Source organism: Microcaecilia unicolor, chromosome 1, assembly GCF_901765095.1.
Source record: "Microcaecilia unicolor chromosome 1, aMicUni1.1, whole genome shotgun sequence".
Classification (NCBI taxonomy): Eukaryota; Metazoa; Chordata; class Amphibia; order Gymnophiona; family Siphonopidae; genus Microcaecilia; species Microcaecilia unicolor.
In genome coordinates, this window is record NC_044031.1 from 263,705,442 (window position 1) to 263,731,019 (window position 25,578).

The 25,578-nt window shown below is 45.2% G+C and overlaps 1 protein-coding gene across 1 annotated transcript in view; it reads right to left on the reverse strand.

Moving 5' to 3' along the window:
- The window catches only part of TOPAZ1 (testis and ovary specific PAZ domain containing 1), a 304,275-nt gene that overhangs the window by 171,310 nt on the left and 107,387 nt on the right, over positions 1 to 25,578 (reverse strand). The window contains 2 exon segments of the mRNA XM_030210899.1: positions 4,548 to 4,611; positions 20,603 to 20,728. Of these exon segments, the coding sequence (XP_030066759.1) occupies positions 4,548 to 4,611; positions 20,603 to 20,728 (190 nt within the window).

Below are 25,578 nucleotides of genomic sequence, written 5' to 3' on the forward strand. Positions count from 1 at the left end.
AGCTCTGTATGACTCCTGTTACTTGGCATCACGGAGTTCTTTCCCCGGATTCAGGGGTACATCTCTATGTGCTTGAGCAAGCTCAGTATGGAGCATTCCCTCTCGCTTACTTTACTGTGAGGGGAGGTTGCAGTTGCCTTTGGCCAAGCAGGAACAGTGAGGTTCTGCATACTGGCTCCAAGAGTTTGCCTGTTTGGTATTAACTGTGTTTTCTTCTAGACTTCAGAGCACCATTGCAAAGCGCTGATAAGGAAGGCTAAGAGGGACTTCGAAAAAAAGATTGCGTTGGAGGCAAAAACACATAGTACAAATGTTTTTAGGTATATTAAAAGCAGAAAGCCAGCAAAAAAATTGGTTGGACCGCTAGATGACCGAGGAGTAAAAGGGGCAATCAGGGAAGACAAAGCCGTAGCGGAGAGATTAAATGAATTCTTTGCTTCGGGCTTCACCGAGGAAGATTTGGGAGCGATACCGGTGCCGGAAATGGTATTCGAAGCTGATGAGTCGGAGAAACTTAATGAATTCTCTGTAAACCTGGAGGATGCAATGGGGCAGTTCTACAAACTGAAGAGTAGCAAATCTCCTGGACCGGATGGTATTCATCCCAGAGTACTGATAGAACTGAAAAATGAGCTTGCAGAGCTATTGTTAGAAATATGCAATTTATCCTTAAAATCGAGTGTGGTACCGGAAGACTGGAGGGTGGCCAATGTAACGTCGATTTTTAAAAAAGGTTCCAGAGGAGATCCGGGAAATTATAGACTGGTGAGTCTGACATCGGTGCCGGGCAAAATGGTAGAGACTATTATAAAGAACAAAATTACAGAGCATATTCAAAAGCATGGATTAATGAGACAAAGTCAACATGGATTTAGTAAGGGAAATCTTGCCTCACCAATCTACTACATTTCTTTGAAGGGGTGAACAAACATGTGGATAAAGGTGAGCCGGTTTATATTGTGTATCTGGATTTTCAGAAGGCGTTTGACAAAGTACCTCATGAAAGACTCCAGAGGAAATTGGAGAGTCATGGGATAGGAGGTAGTGTTCTATTGTGGATTAAAAACTGGTTAAAAGATAGAAAACAGAGAGTAGGGTTAAATGGTCAGTATTCTCAATGGAGAAGGGTAATTAGTGGGGTTCAGCAAAAAATAAACCCAGAGGGTAAAATAGTTTACAGTTCTTAGTCTATGGGTATAGCCCTCAGAGACCGAGGATTAACCAAGGTCTGACCTGCAAGACTCCAGTATCTACACGAGATTATAGTGTCTGCGGTCCTCTCTCTTTCATAGGGCTAAATTGTACCCATATTGATTTGCTTATATACAAAAAAATCATTTTTATAGTTTATATCAAAACACTCATTCTTTTTGCTGAATATTGCAATCTGAATAAACGGCAGTAAAAACTTCAAAACAACACTTAGCTTTCACTGAAGTAATGCAATAACCCCTAAAGGGCTGCTTTTCAGGATAGGTCTCGAGTCGTCGCCCTAGGTAGTGGGATATCTTCAGCTAGACATTAGAACTCTACCTTCGCAAAATGAGTGCTGGTGATACCCCGGTCTAATATTTGTATTGGGCAAAACCTGAGGAAGCCTGTAAGAAGGCGAAACGATATGGGCCCCGTTGTTTATTCAACCAGAGGGGTTATTGCATTACTTCAGTGAAAGCTAAGTGTTGTTTTGAAGTTTTTACTGCCGTTTATTCAGATTGCAATAGTCAGCAAAAAGAATGAGTGTTTTGATATAAACTATAAAAATGATTTTTTGTATATAAGCAAATCAATATGGGTACAATTTAGCCCTATGAAAGAGATAGGGCCGCAGACACTATAATCTCGTGTAGATACTGGAGTCTTGCAGGTCAGACCTTGGTTAATCCTCGGTCTCTGAGGGCTATACCCATAGACTAAGAACTGTAAACTATTTTACCCTTTGGGTTTATTTTTTGCTGTTCACCAGTATTGTGGTATTAGATTACGAAAGCAAGGGGAACAGCTCATACTGTTCTGTTACACTTATTACTAATTAGTGGGGTTCCCCAGGGCTCTGTGCTGGGACCGCTGCTTTTTAACATATTTATAAATGACCTAGAGATGGGAGTAACTAGTGAGGTAATTAAATTTGCTGATGACACAAAGTTATTCAAAGTCGTTAAATCGCGGGAGAATTGTGAAAAATTACAAGAGGACCTTACGAGACTGGGAGACTGGGCATCTAAATGGCTGATGACGTTTAATGTGAGCAAGTGCAAAGTGATGCATATGGGAAAGAGGAACCCGAATTATAGCTACGTCATGCAAGGTTCCACGTTAGGAGTCACGGACCAAGAAAGGGATCTAGGTGTCGTTGTTGATGATACGTTGAAACCTTCTGCTCAGTGTGCTACTGCGGCTAAGAAAGCAAATAGAATGTTAGGTATTATTAGGAAAGGAATGGAAAACAAAAATGAGGATGTTATAATGCATTTGTATCGCTCCATGGTGCAACCGCACCTCGAATATTGTGTTCAATTCTGGTCGCCGCATCTCAAAAAAGATATAGTGGAATTAGAAAAGGTGCAGAGAAGGGCGATGAAAATGATAAAGGGGATGGGACGACTTCCCTATGAGGAAAGGCTAAAGCGGCTAGGGCTCGTCAGCTTGGAGAAAAGACAGCTGAGGGGAGATATGATAGAGGTCTATAAAATAATGAGTGGAGTTGAACGGGTAGATGTGAAGCGTCTGTTCACGCTTTCCAAAAATACTAGGACTAGGGGGCATGCGATGAAGCTACAATGTAGTAAATTTAAAATGAATCGGAGAAAATATTTCTTCACTCAACGTGTAATTGAACTCTGGAATTTGTTGCCAGAGAATGTGGTAAAGGCGGTTAGCTTAGCGGAGTTTTAAAAAGGTTTGGCCGGCTTCCTAAAGGAAAAGTCCATAGACCACTATTTCTGGGATAAGCAGTATAAAATGTTTTGTACTTTTTTGGGATCTTGCCAGGTATTTGGGATCTGGATTGGTCACTGTTGGAAACAGGATGCTGGGCTTGATGGACCTTTGGTCTTTCCCAGTATGGCAATACTTATGTACTTAAAAAGACCCATGATGATCAGAAGTTCATTAGACATCCATCAGAAAATATAATTTTAAGACTGCATGGACAACACCAAGGAAGGTCAAATGAACTCCAAAAACAAAAATGATGACAACAGTTTAACAGATACTTCATGGGATTTAAAGTTCTGTTTTAGTGCAGGACATTCTTAGTGCAAATCAGAAACACAAATTTATGTTTAAAAGACAAAATTTTAAACCAAAGGGAAGTGCACTGCAAGTTAGGGATGTGAACAGGGCAAACATTTTCAGTTTGTGTTTAGTTCATTTGACCTTTTCTCTAATTTTCTTACATTTTTTGGTTAAGTTGTTTAGGGCACATTAAAATCTTTTTATTAAAACAAATGACATCATTTGTCCTGTTTATCTGTCCTAATTAGATTGTAAGCTCTGTCGAGCAGGGACTGTCTCTTAATGTTCAAGTGTACAGCGCTGTGTACATCTAGTAGCACTATAGAAATGATAAGTAATAATTTTATGCATTTACTACAAACACATTTGAATTCATAGGTTAATGTGTGTTAAATTAATTTAGCATGTACTATATTTTTATAAGATACAATAATGAATCAAACGCACTCTAACAGATGTACATCCCTATCCTATATAATAAAACGCACCTCCAACATTCTGAAGCTGACTGCATGGCTGAGGCATTCCTGCTCTCTGTATCCATCTCCTGAATTGACATCCCGTACTTCCGGGTTCGTCACAAGCAGAAGTGACTAACTACACAAGGTTTCTTGGCTTCAGAATGTTGGAGGTGCATTCTATTAAATAGGATTGGTCAGTTCCTTGAAGCACAGCCAGAGCTCAGCGTCCTGCACAGTAACGCTCAGACACCAGAGAGAGGGAGGGGGGGGGGGGGGGGGGGCCTGACATCAGAGAGAGGGAGGGAGGTAGCTCTATCACACACACACTCTCTCTCTCTCACAGTCAATGTTTTTCTCTCTCTCACTCTCACACACTGTCTCTCACACACTCTATGTCTCACACTGTATCACATTCACTATGTGTCACACAGTCACTCACACACTCTCTTGGTCTCATACACTCAGTCTCACAGAGAGTCTGTGTGTCACACACACTCTCTCTCTCGCACACACTGTATCTATGTGAAACACACGCTCTCTCTCTCACACTGTGTCTCACATACGCACTTGCACACACTCTCATTCTCACACACAGACTCTCTCTCTCTCACAGACAAAATCGCACCCAGACTCACTCTCTCTCTCACACACACACACTCACACATTCACTGTCTCTCTCACACACAGTCACTCTCACATACACTCTCTCAAACATACACACTCCGAGGAAAACCTTGCTAGCGCCCATTTCATTTGTGTCAGAAACGGGCCTTTTTTACTAGTTACAAATAATCTCCATTTATAGAATACTAACAATAAAACAAAATACCCCACAAATCATGTATTTCATACCTGCACGCTGTAGTAAGCTGATGTGATTTGTGCTCACCAACTTCTGAATCATTTCCATACAAAACTAGAATTGTAAAACAATTATGCTTAAAATATAAAGAAGTACAATATATATTAAACGTTCTGCAACATGGTGATCTCTGACACTTCTAAATTCTGTGTTAACAGCAACAAAAAGAAAAACCAAATTAACCCCCATTATTTTTAAGGAAAGTAATTTTGTCATTTACTGAAGGTTATCAGGCGTTATCTGTTTCAAGGGGAGATATATTTCATAATAGGTTTGTGATAGCAAAACTGTGTTTGACACAAGCAGGCTCTGGTGGATGTGTGAGAGATTATGGTTAAATTTTACTTTTTAAACAAGTGTACAGTGGGGTGATGGGTGTGTGTTCTGAAAAATTTTCTCTTAGAAATTGCTTTCCCTTGCAGCCCTGATCTTGTTGTTCATTCCCCCTTTTCATCCCTTCTCCTACCCCTTTTCTTTTCCCTTTTTTCATCTTAAACACATCCAACCTCCTCTGCAGGTGGGGTTTGGAAATCCTGTTGGCAATGTGCAACTGGCCATGCAGCTTTGAGCTCTATGAACATGGGCCAAAAGAGAGTAAACCTTGTTTTCATTGAAGCCTTCTACCTCCTGCTTAGATCCTCTCCCAGCTAAATTTCTAAAGGCTTCTAAGCTGGGCTTGACTACATCAATTTTATATTTCAACATTTTTATTGAAGGTATATCCCTATGGTCACAATAAGATCAGACAACATACAGCAATACAAAACGTAATCCTTACAGCTGCTTCCAGTTTTAAAGGAAAACAATTATACAATTTTCTCCCCACAACCCCCAACTTGTTCCCCCCCCCCCCCACATTAATTACCCATCCAACTTCGACAAATTCTCCTGAGATACCCTAATAACATCTCCCCCTTCCCTCTCAGTCCCCCCCAACAGTCAACGTGTAACATATTAACACATGAATTCTAGCAGACCATACCTTCTCCTAAATCATCCCTCCAAGTACTACCACCCAAGGCCCACCTCCCCCTTCACCCCCCCCCCCCCCCAAAAGGCCCCATGTACCTTCCTAACACCCCAGGGCCCCCTCCCTCCCCCACTATAAGTTAAGTAAGCCGATTATAATTACTAATTCGCTTTAGGGCTGGATCAAGTTAAGGACAAGACTGCGACCTCGAGGACTTATATATTGTAGGTAGGGATTCCAAATTTGTAAAAAACGTTGTTTTCATTTAGGAGAGCCCCTCACGTCCATTGCTTCCCATGCTACTAATAAATGCACTTGATTTCTCCAGTGCCAAATGGATGGCTTTTCTTGTACCGTCCAGTATTGTAGAATGCATTTCCGTGCTACCAGGCACATCTTGCGACATAGTAGACTAGCTAACTCTGGCAACTGGTGAAAAGCCTTCTGCTTATCTAAAACAAATTGATCTAATGAACCTTGTATTGTTACTTTTAACAGTTTGATTAGAAACAACTTTGTTTCCAAAACTCTCGTATGGCTGGGCATAGCTAGAAGGAATGGCCCAAGGTGTGTGGAATCTGACCACATTTAATGCATGCATTCCCTCCAGTCCCCCCCAATATGTGCCAACTGCCCTTTCATCATATAGGCCCTAAGAACCACCCTGTACCTGCATTCTCTCAGGCACTCATCCGACGTTAATGCCAGAATGCCCTTTAAAGAAGCTCCCACATCCCAACTCCCCAAAGAAATCCCCAACTCATCTTCCCATCGCACCTTCAGACCGGAGAAGTCTCTGGGGGGGTTCCCTTTTATTCAAAGATTTATGAAGCCCCTGAACCGAAAGATCTCCCCCCCCCCCCCCAAATTCTCCTGAAAGAACTGACATACCCTAGCTCCCACTGTAAGACCCAGTTGAAATTTATCCAAGAATGCTACGTGGAGGGGCATAATCAAAAGGGACACCCAAGTTTTGTTGAGGACGTCCTCGCAAAATGTCCCAATAGACGGGCGGGGAAACCCGTATTATCGAAACAAGATGGACATCCATCTTTCGTTTCGATAATACGGTCGGGGGCGCCCAAATCTTGAAATTTTGGTCATCCCTAGACTTGGTCGTTTCTGATTTTCGGCGACAATGGAAACCAAGGACGCCCATCTCAGAAACGACCAAATGCAAGCCCTTTGGTCATGGGAGGAGCCAGCATTTCTAGTGCACTGGTCCCCCTGACATGCCAGGACACCAACCGGGCACCCTAGGGGGCACTGCACTGGAGTTCATAAAATGCACCCAGGAACACAGCTGCCTTACCTTGTGTGCTGAGCCCCCTAAAACCCACTACCCACAACTGTACAACTACACCACTACCATAGCCCTTATGGGTGAAGGGGCACCTAGATGTGGGTACAGTGGGTTTGTGGTGGGTTTTGGCAGGTTCGCTGTTTCCTCCACAAACGTATCAGGTAGGAAAGGGGGATGGGCCTGGGTCCACCTGCCTGAAGTGCACTGCACCCACTAAAACTGCTCCAGGTACCTGCATACTGCTGTGATGGACCTGAGTACGACATCTGAGGCTGGCATAGAGGCTGCCACAAAATATTTTTAAAGATATTTTTTGAGGGTGGGAGGGGGTTAGTGACCACTGGGGGAGTAAGGGGAGGTCATCCCCGATTTTCTCCGGTGGTCATCTGGTCATTTCGGCCACCTTTTTGAGCCTTGATCGTAAGAAAAACACGACCAGGTAAAGTCGTCCAAGTGCTCGTCAGAGACGCCCTTTTTTTTTCCATTATGGGTCGAGGACGTCCATGTGTTAGGCATGCCCAAGTCCCGCCTTCGCTACGCCCCCTTGAACTTTGGCCGTCCCTGCGACAGAAAGCAGTTGGGGACGTCCAAAATCGGCTTTCGATTATACTGATTTAGACGACCCTGTGAGAAGGAAGCCCATCTTCCGATTTGTGTCGAAAGATGGGTGTCGTTCTCTTTCAAAAATGAGCCTGAAAGTGTTTTATTTGTGCATAGGCGAATCGGCTCCCCCATGTAGCACCTATCTGAATTTGTAAGTCCGCAAATGAGACCAATTCTCCCTCACCAGTCAACAAATGTTCCAACAACACAATTCCTTTTTGCTCCCAAACTTTAAACACAGAATTCTCCAGCCCCGGTTCGAACGCCACATTTCCCCTAATAGACAGCTGATCAGACACCATTGAACATCCCCCCCAGTTTTTTCGCTAGTATCCTCCACATCTCACGTAGAGGATTAAGCAGAATGCAAGATCGCAGGCGGGCAGGTAACTGATGTGCAGGTGATGTAATAATGAAAAAAAATTATATGGAGCAAAAAAAGCATGCTCTAACTCTATATCGGAGTGAATTTTTGTGACCCACCAAACCAATCCCCTAAATGTCGCAGGAGACATGCCTGGTTATATGAGATCAGTTGGGCAAGCCCAACCCCCCCTCCCCCTCCTACTTCCCAACATGACATTTAACCGCAGCTTTGGCTTTTTGCCCCCCCCCCCCCCCCCCAGCAAAAAAACAACTAAATAGCTTACAGATAGTGCTCAAGTCCTTACGAAGCACCTGTAGAGGCAGTGTTTGCAATACATAAAGCCACCGCGGGAACAGGACCATTCTCAGTAAGCATATCCTGCCCGTTAAAGATAACGGTAGCTCATTCCAGTTATTTAACTGTTTTTTTGTTGTCAACATGAGCTCCTCTATGTTCAAAGAATACAGGGATTGGACATCCATAGATAAACTTATGCCCAGGTATTTAAATGATTCCTCCGCCCACCTCAAAGGGAAAGCATAGCCCCAACCCTGCTTTACCTGTAAAGAGGATGCCAAAGCCTCTGACTTCATCAAATTTAGTTTAAAACCGGCATAATCTCCATATTCCCGGAATGTATCCAGCAAACCTGATAGAGATTCCTGTGGGCTTGTGAGATGGACTAAGAAATCATCTGCAAAGGCTGCAATCTTGAAACACTGTGTGCCTATCTGCACGACACAGATTGAGTCATTTGTTGTTATATCCATAATCAGGGGGTCAAGAGTCAATACGAACAACAAAAGTGACAGCGGGCATCCCTGTCTCGTTCCCTGCTGTATAGGAAACTCTGGAGAGTCCAAACCGTTGACCATAATCCGCGCAGTAGGTGCCGCATACAGTGCTTTTACTGCTGATATAAAAAGCCCCGCAAACCCATATGCCTTCAATGTTTCAAACAAGAAGGCCCATCAAACAAGAAGGCCCATCGAACCCTACCAAAAGCTTTTTCTGCATCAAAGCTAATAAGCATAGACTGGGTTTTACATCTGTGGCCAAATTCCAGTGAAGCCAATATTTTTCGAAGATTCTTAGCTACAGACCTACCAGACACGAAACCCACCTGGGCCTCACAGATCAACTTCGGTAAGTATTGGGTCATATGCTTAGCCATATTCTAGCCAACAACTTATCGCCCCATATCCCTTTAAGTTTTGCAAGCTAAGATTTCCGGTATTGAGATATCTTTGCCTGGCTTAGGTAGCACCACTATTTGTGCTTGCATCAGGCTATGTGGAAGAGATTCCACATCCTACAATGTGATTTCAAAAAGTCAGTAAGCGCTGGTATGATTGTCCCTCCCCATGAGCTTATAGAATTCTGCCCTACATCCAATGGGGCCTGGGGCTTTCAGTGATGGGCTACTTTTCATGGCTAGTTTTACCTCATCTTCTTTAATAGGAGTGTTCAGGAAATCTATATCTTTTTGTTTAAGTTTGGGCAATGAAATGTTCTCAAGATACAACTGGCCTGGTAATTCTTGACTACTACGGATGGCATAGAGGTGTTCATAATACTTATGAAAAATATCACATATTTCTTTATCAGAATATACACTCTTTCCCATGCTCTCTTTAAGTGGTATAATTTTCCTATTTCCACCCCTTGGTCTGATCAGTCTGGCTAATAAACTTCCCGCCTTATTTCCATGTTTATATAACATATATTTATAGTATACTTGAGATTTGAGGGCCCTCCCATGCAAACATTCATTAAGTGCCGTCTGTAGTTCCAATAGCTGTTGTCCTCATGAGTTCACCCATATTGTCGCCGAGCTCTACACACTTGGGAGCTCAGGCGCAATATCTCCCTATCTCTAGTTTTCCTCACAAAGTGTGAATAACTTATAATTTCCCCCTCAACACCGCCTTTGCAGTTTCCCAGAATAATTGGGTTTCAGTCGAGTGTCTTTCGTTACTTTGTACAAACTGTTCCCAGCACTTCTAAAGTTTTTCTCAAAAAGCCAAATTATTCTGTAATTCTAGTGGATACACCCAATGACGCGTGCCTCCCATCACTGGTCCCACCCCCCACTCCATGTACACCTAGACATGGTCTGATACAGTGTAAGGGCCTATTCTCTGCCCTCTGTACCAAACTTTTGACGCAATAGTAATAAGTAATCTATTCGGGCTTGAGTAGAATGTGCCCTTGACAGGCGAGTGTAACCTCTAACCATCGGATGCAGCACTCTTCAAACGTCAACCAGGTCAAACAAATGCCCAACACGATGCAGCCCCTTATTAGCATAATAATGTGCCAATCTCCCCACCTCCGATAGATCTATGAAAGGGTCCCACACTGCATTAAAACCTCCCCCTATGACTAAGGCCTTATGTTGATATGGCAGTAATCTTTTAACCACTTCTTGATAGAATATTCTGTCATATTGGTTAGGTGTGTACAGATTACAAAAAAAAAATATGTTCTGGCGATTAACCATCACTTCCACCAACAGTCCCCTACCCGCCTTGTCTATCCATATGGGTTTAACGGCCTCTGCCACCCCTTTTCTGATTAACAGTACCACTCCTCCCTTTTTCCTCAAAGCTGCAGCCGCCACACATTCTCCCACCCACCATGACTTTAACTTAGCATGTTCCACTTGATTAAGGTGTGTTTCTTGTAACAATGCACTGTCTATTCTATGTCGCTGTAAATGTTGTAAGATCTTTGACCTTTTAATTGGTGAGTTAATCCCTCCTACGTTCCAGATTACAATTTTCACCATATAGGGCCATCTCGCTCAAAAAGCTTTATGAATAAGGCACTTAGTAAGATGCCTAAGGGGACGTCCCAGCCAGCGTCCCTCCCAGGCAGCAATTTCCTCAAGATCAACAGTGTGCAATCTAGTCTTCTCCCACCAATAAGCCGTGTCTCTGCCCTATACCTTCTAAACGACCCCTGACCTACTCTTTAGATGCAGCCACTTCCTCCCTCCCCTAATCCCCCCTCCTCCCTTCCCCCCTCCCCACCCGAACCCTGACCCCCAGCAACCCACGTTCCTCTTACAAGAACCATCACCCTTGACACCTCTTCCCCCTCCCTCCAAGAACAATCAGCTTTACATTATATCAGTTCCCATTCTCACAGCTTTCACACACAAGGAGAGAAAGAAAGAAAGAAAAAAAAGGAAACCCTCTCTTCATATATCAGATCTTGCGATGATCCTTTGGATTACTTCTCCCCTGGTATGATGCCACTGTCCTCTTCTTTAGCGAAATCTTTGCGCTTTCTCTGTTACTCTCTATGGCCCAACAAGGTTGTCATTCTTAAATTTCAACGCAATTTGCCACCCCTGTTCACTGTCTATTAATATATTTTATCAAAATACAATACAGTCATCTCAGTTCATCCTCCGATGGTGCTATCATAGGGCCCTCCTTTTCAATCTGCTCCAGCAGTTCCTGCGCCTTTTCTACCAATTCATATACCTTCGTCATCCCCTTATATGTTACTTTTAAAGTGGCCGGGTACAGCAGCGCAAACCGAACTTTCATAATAAACAGTTTTGAACAAATATGAGTAAAAGTCTTACATCTCGCCGCCATGATTGAGGAGTAGTCTTGAAAACAGAGGACTTTTTTATTTTCGTACATCAAAGTCTTACCCATTCTGAGTCGCTGTAGTATAGCCTGCTTATGGGCAAAGTTCAGCACCCGTAAAATTACTACTGTGGGTATGGTGGCATTGGGGCACTGTGCTCCCATGCGGTGAGCCCGCTCCACTCGTAGTGGCCCGTGACCATCCTGTAGTTGTAATTCTTTAGATAGCCAGCCCTCCAAAAAATTGACCAACTCCCTTTCCATGATTGACTCAGAAAGTCCCACCAGGCACAAGTTGTTTCTCCGCGACCTGTTCTCCAGGTCATCTAGTTTCGCCTCCAGTGCCTCCACTCGAGTCCCCAGCTTGTCCTGTGACCCCTCCACTGTTGAGATCCGATCGTCCAGAACACTTGTACATGCTTGGTAGGCCACACACTCTCTAGCCAAATCCTCCAATTACAAATGCATCTTTTCCAGCTTAGTATCAATCGGAGTCAGGCGCCCTTCCAATAACTCTTCCAATATTGTGGTCATTTCTAATGTTATTTCCGCGATCCAAGCTGAAGACACGGAGGGGCCCGATGGGCTCGCAGGAGTCACCACCTTGTCCTCTGCCTGCCTGCCCCTGCTATTCTCTTTTCCAACATTCCTCGTCGTTATTCTGTAACTCCCACATCCCAAATCGGGTGCGATTATAATCCACAAGATTCTCAAACAAAAATCAGAACATCCAAGGGAACTGATCTGTCTTCAAAGCCCAGAGGGAGAGTTTGGGGGTCGGAGAAGCTCTTACCAGCGGCTTCTCACGAACATGGCGTCACATGACCTCGACTACATCAATTTTATTGATGACTACTTCAGCCGGATTCAGGGACTGGTTTTGTGTTGCTGGACATCTAATGTTATATGACCACAGAGTGACCCAAACTTGATCCTTCCACTATCTTTAACAATTATCCAGTGTTCAGTCTCTCCTTTGTTTCTGCAATTTTAGAAAGCTTTGTCCTTGTTCAGCTGGTGGACTTTCCTATTAAAAACAAATTTTCTTCCTCCCTAAGGTAAAAAGGATGGTCTCACAACTAGTATCTTGCTGGAAATTTTGACTGAGGTGCCCGGGGGGAGGGGGTGTTGGGCATGGGGGGAGGCAGAGTCAGGCATGGGTTGGGAGGCACAGGGAGGCGGTGTTGGACGTGGTTTGGGAAGCATGGGGGAGGCGATGTCAGGCACAGGTCGGGAAGCACAGGGGAAGGGGTGTCAGTCACGGGCCGGGAAGCACGGGAAAGGCGGTGTCAGCCACGGGTTGGGAAGCACAGGGGAGGCGGTGTCACGTGGCTGGGAGGCACTAGAGAAGGAGGTGGTGTCACGCGCAGGAAGGAAGGTATGGGGAGGGGGAGGCGGTATCACGTGTAGGAAGGAAGGCATGGGGAGGGGGAGTCGCATGCAGGAAGGCATGGGGAGGCGGTGTTGGGCGCAGGTTGGGAGGCACGGAGGAGGCGGTGTCGGGTGCAGGCTGGCCGGCATGGGGGAGGGGCAGGCAGAGTCGGGCACAGGTTGGAAGGCACGGAGGTCAGACGCAGGGGCAGCTGGGGAGGCACAGGGGGAGGCGGTTTCAGGGGGCACTGTCGGGTACACATGACCCTGGTGGTCTATTTTGCTGGAAGTTTGATTAATAAGGTTGAATTGCCTAGGATTTCAGCAAAATTACCACTGCTGTGCCTTTGAATTTTAGCATGGCATTTGGTGTAGAGGATCATTCCCTTCTTACTCCGTGTTTGTCAGATATAGGGTCTAGATGCACAGTCCTCAAATGGTTTATATCTTTTTATATTATCACTCCTCCAGAGTTAAATGTATATTTTCTCTGTCAGCCCCACAAGCTCCTCCCTGTGAGATGTCACATGGATCAATTCTGATTCCAGTCCGGTTTTTGGCTTTGTACCAAAGTGGTTCGATTTGATATTTTTGGCACTCCGATGTATTTGTGGCATCTTCAGATTGAGAAGTATTTTATTGCTATTTTATGCACGCTTTGGACATTTATGAACTGTTTCAAGACCCCTGATGCAGGCAGTTCCTGCCGAAACACAAACCGTGTCAGATCTGTCCAGTAAACTTGAGTTGATGGTGCCTTGTGCTTTTGTTCCCTGCTTTAACATTGATATGTCACCATTAATCATCCTCATTAAGAGTTTAGGTATAAGCTACTTCTGGATCTGGACTTGGTGCAGTGGCTCACTCAACACAATTGGTAATTCAATCCAACTAAATCATAAGCCATCTGATTTTGTAGATGGTCACCTGTCCCTATCCTTTCTCCTTCCACTGCTAATAGTCCTATATGTTTAACATAAGGTCAATTATCTAGTGGTTCACTTAGATACATTTCTCTCTTCTGATTCTTGGAGAGGAAAAGATTGGCAGACTGGATCCATAATTTCAGTGCCTTGTTCTATGGGAACTGAAGACTGATGAATAACCTTTGTCCACACCTCAGGTTCTATTCCTTGAATAGATTATTGTGTGAGCACAATGATACCAACGGGGAATAAGTTTTGAGAAGGAAACGTTTAGCACATGCCCCTCCCCCCAAGTCATTCTAGAAAATCTTAATATCCTTGCTTTTCCTCCTCTTCACTCTCCCCATAATATCTTGTTATCCTCTCCCAGCATCAGCCCCAGTTTCTCAGCTGCAGCCTATTTCTCCCAACTCACAGCCCCCTTTTGCCAGCCCACAACCCTCATCCCCCTTCTCCCAATCTCCCAGCACCAGCTTTAGCTCCCTCTCCACAAACCCACAGCTTCTCCTTAGCATAATTCCCGGCACTAGCCCCTTCTACTTGCCCCAGCACTAACACACCAGTGGGAGTATTTTCTTCTTTTCTCACAGCTGTGCTGTTTCTTTGTTTCCTGTGTGGCAGGCTGCATGGCAAATTTGGCCATTGGCAGAGGGAACACAGTAACAGCATGGTTGCAGGACAAGATGCTCCCTCCACTGTGGCAAGCTTCTGTTGCCTCAAGCCACTGGCTCACCCCTTATGCTGGCCCTGATTGAATTTTCTTCTGTTATCCTGCCACTTCAAAATTTAAAGTAAACATCTGGCTCAGTACACACCCTGGACTGGATTTGTGGTTTAAGGAAGCAGATGTGTATGGTAGTGTCAGTAGATCCAAAGAGCCAACAGCCTTCCAGTAAACCTGGTCTCCAGCTAGGACCCATGATACCAGCAAGGTAAACCTAGAATAAAATCTGTGTGGCACCCCTGGTCTCCTGTACAACAAAGGTAAGAGGCAGTGAGGGACCCCAGACTATGATGGGCTATGTACTAATTAAAATAAGCTGATCAATAACAAAAGTCAGTCAAGCATTTTCTTTCAATATTTACAGTTCAACCATAATATCTGATGGCTTTCAATTCAGTTCCCTTAACCACCCTTTTTCATTCTTCTTGATCAAACCTTTACTATCCTAACTCAAATCCTATTATTGATTTTTGATTTTATGTGGCTTGTCTGTCAGTTTTTATCTAGATTTTGAACTCCATGAAGTAGGGACTGTCCATTTGGTGTTACTTTGTACAGTGCTGCACATATCTAGTATGTGCTATACAAATGATTAATAGCAGCTCAAAACTTAAAGGCTTTAGATCTAATGCCCATCAACCTGACCTCTGAAGGCTCTGGAACACTCAAAATAATCTGCTGGGAATATCTAAGACTTACTAGAGAACATGGCTCTCTAAGGGCCCGATGCACAAAGCTTACTGTGCTGTTAATCTTTGCTTTAGACTTACTCTAGTCAGTCTAAAGTAGAGAATGGCACGGGGATAAAGTCTGTTCCCATCCCCACCCTGTCCCCGTAGGTTCTGTCTCTGTCCCCGCAGGCCCTGTCTCCATTCCTGCCCCGTCCCCTCCCCCATGGGCTCTATCCTCATCTGCAGAAGCCTCGAACAATTATGATTTTATATTTAAATGTTATTAAAATATAAAAAGGAACAATATGCTGTGCAACTATTGTGTATAAATTACAAATAGAAAACGATAATAACAGCGAGCAGCTATAATAACCCTCCTCACCCTCTACCCTTCCAACCTCAACAATAGCTGATTTCTGCTACCCCAAGGAATCCTAATCCACCCTGTTAAAATGGTCAGGGGTACAAAATACAACCCGTTCTGTGTGCCCTAGAGGGGAGAAATATGACTATGAAGCACTGTTATGATTTTTTAAATCTGTGATTAAGTCATCAACAGTCTCAGGATTCAGTCTAGCTCTCCTGTCTTCTACAGTAACTTCTGGCAATAGAAGATGTCTTCTTAGAAGATGTGCTGGTAGCAGGATGTACAGGATCCCTCATGCAAATTTTGCTAGCTGTGGTCAGCATGTTTGCTTATTTTTCCAAAAAATCAAAATATTGTTGTCTGACTCACTCAATCATTAACAGGCTTCAAAGTAGAAAATGACATGGGGACAAAGTTTGTCCCCGTTCCCATGAGCTCTGTCCCCATCCCCACCCCGTCCCTACCCCGTGGGATCTGTTCCCGTCTCCATCCCCACGGTTACTGCGGGTCTCCGTCCCCATGTCATTCTCTAGTTCAAAGCTCAGTGGCGTAGCCAGAAGTCAATTTTTGGGTGGGCCAACAGGTTGGATGGGTGGACAGTAGACAGTGGTGTGCTGGTAAATGTTTAACAGGAGGCTCTCTCCCCGGTCCACCTCTGCGCCTCCCCCCACCCCGTCCACCTCCCCTCAAAATTGCAGAGCTGGCTATAGCCGGGGAGAGAGCCTGGGGTGGGGGGGGGGGGGGGGGAGGCAATGCATTACTCTCTCCAGGAAACAATTTTTTAAATGATCCCAGGTTCCAATCTAATTCATGTTTAATGTGGGATAAAATGCCATAAATAAGTAAATAAATATAAACTTTTAATGTTGAGCACCTGATTCTCAAAGTGGACATATTTCAAACACTATAATGAAAATAAAATGATTTTTTTCTACCTTTGTTTGGTGACTTTGTTTTTCTGATCATGCTGGCCAAGTATCTGATTCTGCTGCTATCTGTCCTCTTAACTCAGTTTCCAGGGCTTCCTTTCCATTTATTTCTTTACTTTCTGCTTTTCTTCTTCATTTCTTGCTCTATATCCGTAAGTAAAAGCTGGGTCCTCCGCAGACTTGACTGTCCAGTGGATCCAGCTTCTGCCTATTTTCTTCATCCATGTGCAGTTTTTCTCCTCTCTTCCTTTTCCCTCATCTCATCTCCTTCCTCACTCTTCCATCCCCTCCATCCATGTCCAGCATTTCTTCTCTCTCCCTTCCCTCTCCTCCATCCATGCCCAGCAACCCTCCTCTCCCCCTTCCCTCTCCTCCATCCATGTCCAGCAACCCTCCTCTCCCCTCCAACCACCCATTGTCCAGCAATCTTCCTCTCTCCTCCATCCACCCATGTCCAGCAACTCTCCTCTCCCCTCCCTCCATCCATCCATACCCAGCAATTCTCTTCTCTCCATCCATACCCAGCAATTCTCTTCTCTCCCCTGCCCCCCTCCATTCATCCATACCCAGCAATTCTCTTCTCTCCCCTGCCCCCCTCTATCCATCCATACCCAGCAATTCTCTTCTCTCCCCTGTTCCCTCCATCCATCCATACCCAGTAATTCTCTTCTCTCCCCTGCCCCCCTCCATTCATCCATACTCAGCAATTCTCTTCTCTCCCCTGCCCCCCTCTATCCATCCATACCCAGGAATTCTCTTCTCTCCCCTGTCCCCTCCATACCCAGCAATTCTCTTCTCTCCCCTGTCCCCTCCATACCCAGCAATTCTCTTCTCTCCCGTCCCCTCCATCCATCCATCCATACCCAGCAATTCTCTTCTCGCCCCTGCCCCCTCCATTCATCCATACCCAGCAATTCTCCTCTCTGCCCTGCCTCTATCCATCCATACCCAGCAATTCTATTCTTGCTCCTGCCCCCCTGTATCCATCCATACCCAGCAATTCTCTTCTCTCCCCTGTTCCCTCCATCCATCCATACCCAGTAATTCTCTTCTCTCCCCTGCCCCCCTCCATTCATCCATACTCAGCAATTCTCTTCTCTCCCCTGCCCCCCCTCTATCAATCCATACCCAGGAATTCTCTTCTCTCCCCTGTCCCCTCCATACCCAGCAATTCTCTTCTCTCCCCTGTCCCCTCCATACCCAGCAATTCTCTTCTCTCCCGTCCCCTCCATCCATCCATACCCAGCAATTCTCTTCTCGCCCCTGCCCCCCTCCATTCATCCATACCCAGCAATTCTCCTCTCTGCCCTGCCTCTATCCATCCATACCCAGCAATTCTATTCTTGCTCCTGCCCCCCTGTATCCATCCATACCCAGCAATTCTCTCCCATCCCCTCCATCCATACCCAACAATTCTCTTCTCTCCCGTCCCCTCCATCCATCCATACCCAGCAATTCTCTTCTCTCCCGTCCCCTCCATCCATACCCAGCAATTCTCTTCTCTCCCCTGCCCTCCTCCATTCATCCATACCCAGCAATTCTCCTCTCTGCCCTGCCCCTATCCATCCATACCCAGCAATTCTATTCTTGCCCCTGCCCCCCTGTATCCATCCATACCCAGCAATTCTCTTTTATCCTCTGTCCCCTCCCTCCAGCCATCCACACCCAGCCATTCTTCTTTCTCCACTGCCCTCCCCTCCCGCTCCCATCCATGTCCTGCGATTCTCCTTCGCCCCCATCCTTCCCTCCCATTCCATTCCACCTGCCCGCCCTCTTCTCCCCCCCAAAATTTACAGTGGAAGTAGGCTGAGCTCCGTTCCTGCATCTGCCTCCCTCTCTCTCATGGCAGCGCTTCCCAGACGCTGCCTACCGCCCCCATTATCACAACTTCCTGTTTCTGCTGGGGCAGGACGCGACAGAGGAGACGCTTCCGGGTTAGAAGCAGGAGGCAGCGTGTACGATTCGCTACCGCTGCTGCTGAGTGCTGAGACAGAGGGAGGTAGATCCTGCGATCGTGGCGGCGGTAGGCAGCGTCTGGGAAGCGCTGCCGTGACAGAGAGGGAGGCAGATGCAGGAACGGAGCTCAGCCTGCTCCCTCCGCTCCGCTGCCTCTACTGCTGGGTGGGCCTGAACCCAAACTGGGTGGGCCTAGGCCCACCCGTGGCTACGCCCCTGCCAAAGCTTATTTAGCAAGCAATGCACAAAGGGGTTTTCTGAGAACCCCATGCAAATGAGCTCATTAGTATTTTAATGAGCATTTTGAGCAATGCACAGCTCCAGAGTGACTAGATCTAATTTTACATCTGCTTTGGAGCTGTTGGAAGAGGAAGGAAACGAGCAGGCAGCTGCAAAGGCTGCCTGCTTGTGATCTCTACCTCTCACAACAGAACCCCACCCTGTACACAGAACTCCCGCGTCCCTCCCCCGACAAAATTCCCCGTGGTCTGCACTCTTCCCAACCTCCCTCCTGACAAAATTCCCTAGTTGTCCAGTGGGCCACACCCCTTTCCTGGCAAATGACCCTGGTGGTCTATCAATCCCCCTCTCTACCTTAAAAAAAGTTGGGCGGGAGCAGGAGCAATAGCTCCTCCCTCGGCACCGCCGCTTTCAAAATGGCAGCGCCCAGACCCTGCCCAGTGCATTCTGAGATATATTGGGCAGGGCTAAACACTATATAAAGAACCTTATATGGTGTTTAGCCCCACCCAGTGCATCTCAGAATGTACTAGGCAGGTGCTGGGTGTTGCCGTTTTGAAAGCGACGGTGCTGAGGGAGGAGGAGGAGGGGCAGGAGGAAGAGGGAGGGAGTCACTACACCACCAGGGTCATTTGAATGGAGTCAGGAAGCGTCGGGGGTGTGCGGCCCACTGGACCATCAGGGAATTTTGTCAGGGGGGGCGGTGGTTGGGAGGTGTGTGACCCATTGGACCATCAGATAATTTTGTCGGGAAGGGTGGGGGCTGTTGGAGGTCCACCAGACCACCAGGGAATTTTGTTGGGGGTAGTGGGTATGGGTTGGGATGCATGGGGAAGTGAGGGCGGTGTCCGGTGCATTGGAGCTATCAAATGCATTTGACAGCTTGGGCTTGCAAACACCAAGCAATGCACAAAGGGAGATCCGTGCATCTCATTTGCATGTGATCCCCTTTGTGCATTGCTCACAGTTTTCGACTCTCTGACGTCCTACAGCAAAAAAAATCTATACATTTAAGCTAAGTGATCTTGATACCTTAGCACTAATTTTAAGAACAATTGCAAAAGTTTGAAAAAATGAGTTTATCGTAATAAGTAGTTTCAAGCAATATTCTAGACCTGTGAGGAGGCAGGTGAGTCAAGGATAGTATTGCTCTTGTGAAATGAGTCACTACTGAGGTCTTAAAACATGTTTACAAGAGCCTGTTTAATTTTAAGAAATATCAATGAGTAGATTTTTGGCACTGGGTTTATTTCATATACTGAATCTTCCCTTTCAAAGACAATCCTCAGTACCTTCTCTCTTCGCCATACTCCTTGCATTTTAGGCAATATCCCATTCACGAGACTCATTGAACCATGTCTCTACGATGGCCACAATGTCCAAGTCCATTTCCACTATCAGGCTTCCAGATCAGGAATTTTCTTACCTAGACTGTGAGCATTTGTGCTCATAGCTTTCAGCACTTTTTGGATGGCTTGCTTGGATTTTACATAGTTTTTATTCCAGTCTCCTCTTCCTCTTTGTTTTTTTTGTTTTTTGCTGAGGAGTTAAGATGTCTCCTTTATTTTTGCTGCTATTATAATGATATTGCTGGGGGTGACATCCTGTACTTTTCTACCACCTGCTACCCCTTCCTCTAGTTTACAATACATGTCCACATATTGCTTTGATTTTTTCATTTAGGATTCTTCTTCCTGTCACAGAAAGATTTAGACCATCATTACAGACTAGTTTCTTGTTTTTCCATCTATTGCCCCAACCAACTGTATATTTAAAGACTTCTTGCTTACAAAAGGTTTGGAGCAAAGTATCAAAGTTGGTTATGCAATCCACCCTGTCTTCTCCCAGAAAGACCAGATAGCTAGAAAAAAAATAGCAAACAGCTTTCTTTGTTAGTGCCGCTGAAAATACAGGTATAGTCCTGATCGGCAGCAAATTTCTGGGTAGTAGCGACTGCTACTTGGTTAATTCCTGCTCAATATTGAGCGGTGCGTATTTAAAACTATATTTTACCTTTTCATCTCCTTGCTTCGGAACATGGAGAAACCAGCAGTTGCGCCTAACACAGCCTCGAAGGGTGTTGAAATAAAAATTGCAGTATCCAGCAGGGAGGGGCGTCTTCAGCATTGGCAAGTAAGACTGATGGGGTGATTCCCAAAAATAAAACAGAAGGGGTTATCACAAAGATCATTTACATTACTCTTTTCTATAAAACAAGCTATTTTACCATAACTTATTTATATACTTAATTCTTACTGTCTTTGTACGAACATATTTATAAAGAACTTACTTGTGCAGGCCCATGTGTTGTCAAAATTAGTGAAACAGCCTGTATGGTGCAGGTATGTATGTGCTTACCAAATGATTGTAGCACATCTGAGTTAAATACTACTACTACTACTAACTAGCATTTCTAAAGCGCTACTAGGGTTACGCAGCGCTGTACAATTTAAACATAGAAGGACGGTCCCTGCTCAAAGAGTTTACAATCTAAAAGACAAGAGAACAATCTAAAGACAAGTGAACAATCTAGAGGACGAGTGAACAGTTAATCTGATACCATATTTTGGGAGTTAACCCAATAACCTGATGGCATGCAAGACAACTAGATTCGATTTCCAAGCCCAACTTCTGCTCTTTGGTCCAACCAGACTAGGAGATGCTGTGCAGGTGCTGTTCATAGTCCCAGAGATAGAAAAGACCCATTGCACACCAATGAAATCCAGTGGCCACGTATCAGGCTCTAAAATCAGAGACTGTCCTGCAGGCCAGGCTTTTCTATGCAACCCATGGAAATCCACCCATGGAAGCAGCAAAGGCCTCAGCAGACTCTGGGCCAGAAACGCTGAGTACATATGCAACAGATGGAGAACTTTTAATTGATGAAAGGTTGCAGCTGTTAGGGCTGCATGCTGATAAGATCCTCAGCAGCCACAGCATTGGTGCCGGAGGACAGAGCGAGGGGAACAAGGTACCTATTTGAGCCTTTCATTCATAAAAGTTTCCATCATTGTTCTAGATGAAGTCCCAGTCTGTGGCTCCCGAGTGTGAGTATATGGGACTGCCTTAGCATAGAACCCTTTTGGGATGCAGACCTTTTCAGGATCCAACTGATTACTGATCTTTCTTTCCCGAGAATTATATGCTGCTGCTGTTGGGATATTTGAAGAAGTAAAATGACCTGCAGTTAGATAAGACTAGCTGATAACTTTTGTTGCTTTTTGCCAGGCTCTGTACAGCGGCTCATAGACCCTTTAACAACACGGAGATACAAGTATATTCAGTGACGTTCCTAGGGGGGGTGGTGAGTGCGGTCCACCCCGGGTGCACGCCGCTGGGGGGGGGGGGTGCACGCGCCTTTTGGCTCTGCTCGTTCCGTGCTCCCTCTGCCCCGGAACAGGTTACTTCCTGTTCCAGGGCAGAAAGAGCATGGAAGGAACAAAGCCGACAGGCACGTGGCACCCCCCCCAGCAGGTAAAAATGCACCCGGGGGGGGGGGGGGGCGCATTGGCAATCCACCCCGGGTGTCAGCCACCCTAGGAACGCCACTGAGTATATTCCACATAGCCAAGCAGGCATGAAATATGCATAATATAAAATTTTATACAATGTGTCTATGTGAGATGCAAATAGATACATTTCCCTTCCCCACATCCACAAGCAACTGCCCCTGCCTCTTCAACCACTGGGAGCATAGTTTGGGTAGACTACACAAGAAAAGTACACCACAAATTTATATCTTCTTCAGATCAGGTGTAAATGTGTGCACTGGTATTTTTGTGCAGTTGTGGAAGTATCTAGGATCCTATTTTAGAAAGCAGACGGGCCAATGATGTAGAGCTACTGTAGATAAATGATTTTGAAAATGTCTAACTTTTACTGCTGTTCCAATTTTGATGGTCCTAATCTTTTTTTAACTTTTATTATGCAATTTCAAATATATACATCAAGAAATTAAATATTTTTTCTGAAAAATCAGATTAATTTCCTTTGTGTGATTAAAGCTTTCTCAAAAATCTAACAAAGAAATACAATACTTAATCTTCTAAGCTTTAACTGAATACAAGTCCTTAAATATGAAGGGGTTGTTATTCAAAGTGATTTCACTGGCCAGAAATGGCTCCTGGCTGGTTAACTCACTTGTTCGCAGCTAACTAGTTAGTGCCACTGAAAATTTCTGGTTAGTAGCAAATTCAAAACTAGCCGCTTTGGGACATGTAGAGGCGAGTCAGCACTCAGCCAGTTAAGTACCATATTCAGCAATTACCAGCCAAGGTAACCGCATAAATAGGACAGAATTAAAGTTAGTCCTATCTTTTTTCGGCTTACCATAACTGGTTAAGTGCCTAATATACTTAACTGGCTATGGTTTTCGACGGCTCCATACACCCTTGAATTCAATGCTGAAGCCCGGACATGACCCAGCATTGAATTTCCAGGTATAATGCCAACAGTGGTCAGCAAAATGCTGAGCACCATTGGCTGATATCAACCCCAAAGAATTCAATACAAATAGATGGAGGACATTAATAAAGGAAGTGGAAATAGTGCTAACTTAACTAATAACCCTTTAAACAGGTGGATCAGCCAATGAAAAACTCCTAGAGAGTCCCTTAGTAGCCAAGAAAGGGGGGCTAGGGGGCACAGAACAAAGCTACTAAGTACTAAACTTAAAACAAAGCAGAGAAAATATTTCTTCACTCAACGTGTAATTAAACTCTGGAATTCATTACCAGAGAATGTGGTAAAAGCAGATAGCTTAGCAGGGTTTAAAAAGGTTTGCATAATTTCCTAAAAGACAAGTTCATAAGCATTACTAAGATGCAGTAGCATAGCCAGAAGGCACATTTTTGGGTGGACATGCATTTCCTCTACCATATCTCCCCCGCCCCCCCAACCATGAACTTAAAAATTAAATACTTTAGCTGGTGAAGATCCCTAGCCCACCGACCCGTTTAGAAAAGCACAGCAGTCAAAGGCAGTGCTCCAAGCCAGTGATACTGGCATCAGCACCACCAGCACGCTCTGTTCTCATGCATGAACTGAATGTGCATGAGACTTGAGTATGCCCACGGTGCTGGTATTAAAAGTTGGAGCAACATCACTGACTGCCATGGTTTCTGAGGGTTCAACGCACTGTGGATGTCTTCAGTTGGTGGGGCTTAGAGATCCTTGCTAACTATGTGACTGATGCACCTAGGGTTGCAACTTTTGAAAGATAAAACCTGGTATCTGCCATCACCCTGCTCCAGCACTGTTCTGCCCCGTGCTGCATTCTATCCCACCCCCAACAAATAACTCATGTGAGGCTAGTAGTACAGGATTCAGCAGTTGGTGTAAAGATAGCAGATGGTCAGGTCCAGCAGGGGGGGGGGGGGGGGGGGGGGGGAGTTGCTACCAGGGCAATTCTCTGGGCCTCCAGGCCAGAGAGGGCAGGGGTCCTCTTTCAAATTTCTGACTTGGGTCTTTGCCCAGTATAACACCAGCTTTGTACATTCCAAAGTGTGACATATTCCAGTCACTAAATAGAAAATACAATTATTTCTATCTTTGTTGTCTGGTCATGTTATTTTTTCTAATCAAGTCCCAGTCTCTGCTTTCTGCATTCCTCTGTCTTCTCTTAACATTTTTTCCAGTATCTTCTATTTGACCTTTCTTCTCTGTCCACCATCCATCTCCCTTTTGTATCCATGTCTTTATCCTCCCTCTGTGACCTTGTTCTTATCCTCCCCCACGTCCAGCATCTCACCTTTGTGACCCTGCTCATCCTTCCCTGTGGCCATAATCTCCCTCTATTCCTTACCTCATGTCCAACATGTCATGCATCCTGTACTTCTTTGTGTGCAGAATCTCCTCCCATTCTTTCACTCATGGCCATCATCCCCTCTCTGTTTCCAGTCCTTCCCTGCATCCATTCTTTCCCCCATTCCTTCCCTCATCACCAGCATGCCCTCTGTCCTGTCTCTCCATAAGTCTTGAATTTCCCCCCATTCCTTCCCTTATCTAGCAACCCTTCTGAGCTTTCATTCTGGGTATCCAAAATCTTCCACCATTCTTTCCTTCATAACCAGCATGTCCTATGTCCTGTTCTCCCCTGTCCATTTCTTCTCTCATTACCAGCACCCCTATACCCCCAACCCACAATCCAACATCTCCTCTATTTTCTGTCCTCCTCTGTGTCCTTTTTCCTCACCCCCCAATCCAGCATATCTTCTATTTTTCTGTTCTCCTGGGTGTCCTTCCTTATTCCCCATTTCCCCCTTCTTGTTCTCTGGCACTCTCTTTGAAGTCTTGCTGTTCCCTACAGCAGTTCTCTCCCCTGCACAGCTGCCAGCACAATGTGATTGGGAGGTCCTACACTGCTTTCTAAAGATTATGTCATCACCACAGGCCCTCGGGCGACCAGATGGATGGTGCGACACCCGTGGAGGAGGGAGGAGGTCAGGAGAGAGCAAGATCTGTGTCTGGCAGTCTTTTGTCAGTCAGACCGGTTGTTGCTGGGTGGGTCTGGGACAAGTGGGTGGGCCCAGGCCCACCCGTAGCTAAGCCCACAGTGGAGAGACTAATGAATTCTTTGCTTCAAATTCACCTGTGCCAGAACTGATATTTAAGGGTGATGAGGAATTGAAAAATCTTGATGAACCTGGAAGACGTAATAAGCCTATTGACAAATTAAAGAGCAGAAAATCATTTGGCCTGGATGATATACACTCCATGATGCTGACATAAAAAAAAAAAAAAAAGGAATTGCTAATACACTATTAGTAACCTGTCACTAAAATCATCCACGGTACCTGAAGACTGAAGGTCCAGGGTGATCCAGGAAAATCACAAACTGCTACACCTGACAAAAGGCAGGCAAAATGATAAAAAGTATAATAAATGATAAAATGATTGAACATATAGACAAACATGGTTTAATAGAACAGTCAACATGGACTCATGCTGAAAAGATGTAGATCAAGAACGAACTCTGATGGCACACTATG